General features: G+C 34.4%; 1 protein-coding gene across 1 annotated transcript; it reads right to left on the reverse strand.

Moving 5' to 3' along the window:
* Positions 1–399: 399 nt before the first annotated feature.
* On the reverse strand, positions 400–1392 carry LOC125896813 (trace amine-associated receptor 1-like). The gene has a single exon (XM_049589686.1). It carries the CDS (start codon positions 1390–1392, stop codon positions 400–402), a length of 993 nt encoding a protein of 330 aa, XP_049445643.1.
* Positions 1393–1998: the final 606 nt, after the last annotated feature.

The raw sequence follows: 1998 nt of genomic DNA on the forward strand, positions 1-1998 counted from the left end.
AAATAAACAGGCTTTCCAACGGTATAAGATTTATTGCCAAGGAGCATTGTTACAACAAAGAAATAATCTACCAAACACAAATTTCCTTACTTTTTGTGCTTAGTTTTAGATGTTTGTAAAAACTCACTCATTGATATTACAGATGCATTTTTTCTATTTTTGTTTTTACTAAAAACAATCTATAAACTCAAACAAGATCAATATCATGTTAAATATTTCCCTTGATGAAAGCATCATATTGTTCCAGCAAGTGTTGGAAAAGACACACCCAGAATATACTGTACATGTAGATGTTCACATAGTGTGCTTAAGCCTTTTACATGGTTGCATTAATTGTTGTGCAATTTTTTTTTCTGTACTGACTTCTTTGTTGACTATTTCAGCACTCCACAGAATATGTCAAAGCAGTTTTGTATCTGCAAAATCACCTTTAAATATTTTCCCAGAAATGATCATTCTGAAAGCTGACCTGAACCAGCTGTAAAAGAAAGCATAAATAAATGGATTAAGCATTGAATTTGACAGTGCAAGCCAGATAAAAGTTTCAAACAGCGGAAGTGGCACTGACACATTATCCAAAAGCTGAAAAGTAAAACAGAGAAAGAAAGGAGTCCAGCACATCAGAAAAACTCCCATAACTGTTGCAAGAGTTTTGGTGGCCTTTCTCTCATTTTTACCTACAGTTGCTCCACATTTTGTGCTCTGACATGTTGTGTTCCTGATGCTGCGTGCCTGTCTCTGTGCCACAAGGAAAATCTTCAGGTAGATACAGAGCATTATGATCACTGGGAGGTAAAATGAGAAAATGGGTCCCAAAATTTGTGCAAGTGGGAGATCAAAAAAACAATTATTGTCACATTTTTCATGGTTTAATCCTGGAATTAGAAAACCAATGGCTACTGAAACAGACACACTCCAGCTGACCAGGATCATGACCACAACAACTTTAACATTTATCTTAGTTCTGTATGTCAGAGGCTGACACACTGCATAATATCTGTCTATGGAAATACAACATAAATTCAGAATGGAAGCTGTGCTCAGTGTTACATCAAAGCTATCTTTCACTTTGCAAAATAAATGTTCATAATGTAAACATGAACTAAGAGAGAAGGCCATGCTGAGAGGAAAAACTACAACACCAACAAGCAGGTCAGCTACAGCCAGAGAGAGGATGAGAGAGTTTGTAGGAGTGTGGAGCTGTTTGAAGTAAATGATAGAGATTATTACCAGAAGGTTTCCACATACTGTGACAACAGATAATGACCCAAGGAAAATATATATTAAAACACATATTGTAGAAGTAGTGCTTGTCAGTATGAAGGAGACATTATATATTTCATAACAGGGATGTATGTCATTCACATCAGTGCGGTTGACTTCTGGTGCCATGTTTCTTTATTCCTGCAAGAATGTCCATTAAGAATAAATATTTTCCATGAGGAACCAACAACATTAATGCATGAAAGATGTATGTTTATTTTAAAATATTTTGATATTCATGAATGTTAAACTACAATGATAAATCTCTAGAATAAAATATTTTGTTTGTCGTACCTTTTAAATGCTCAAGATAGTTTGCAGTATTGATGGGTGTTCTTCATTACAATGCCACTGTGTACACTGTTTTTATCAACCCCTATCTCATTACCATAATGAACACACTCTGTTATTGTCCAATCAGAAGTGAGACTTTTTATTGTGATGATATTAGATACCAGAGCAACATACAGAACAATAGATGAGAATACTTTTAAAATCTCATTTGAATACTTTTATTTTGCCAAATGGAATGGGAAATCCTATTCACACTTTGACGTTTGAAGCACAGCAGAACAAAAAAGAAGGTGGTGTCTGTGCCTTTTTCAGAGATAGATTTCTTTGTAAGAAGCTATCATTTGGTGAGTTCTCATCTTTTGAATATGTCATTTAAAATGGAAATGAAGTTCATTATTGAAGGTCATAACAGATGATTTCAATATACACATGGATAATGTC

The sequence above is a fragment of the Epinephelus fuscoguttatus genome, linkage group LG11 (genome assembly GCF_011397635.1).
Source record: "Epinephelus fuscoguttatus linkage group LG11, E.fuscoguttatus.final_Chr_v1".
Classification (NCBI taxonomy): domain Eukaryota; kingdom Metazoa; phylum Chordata; class Actinopteri; order Perciformes; family Serranidae; genus Epinephelus; species Epinephelus fuscoguttatus.

What these genes read in the sequence shown, in the direction of transcription:
- LOC125896813 (XM_049589686.1), bottom strand. Translation starts at nt 1,392, where the DNA reads ATGGCACCAGAAGTCAACCGCACTGATGTGAATGACATACATCCCTGT.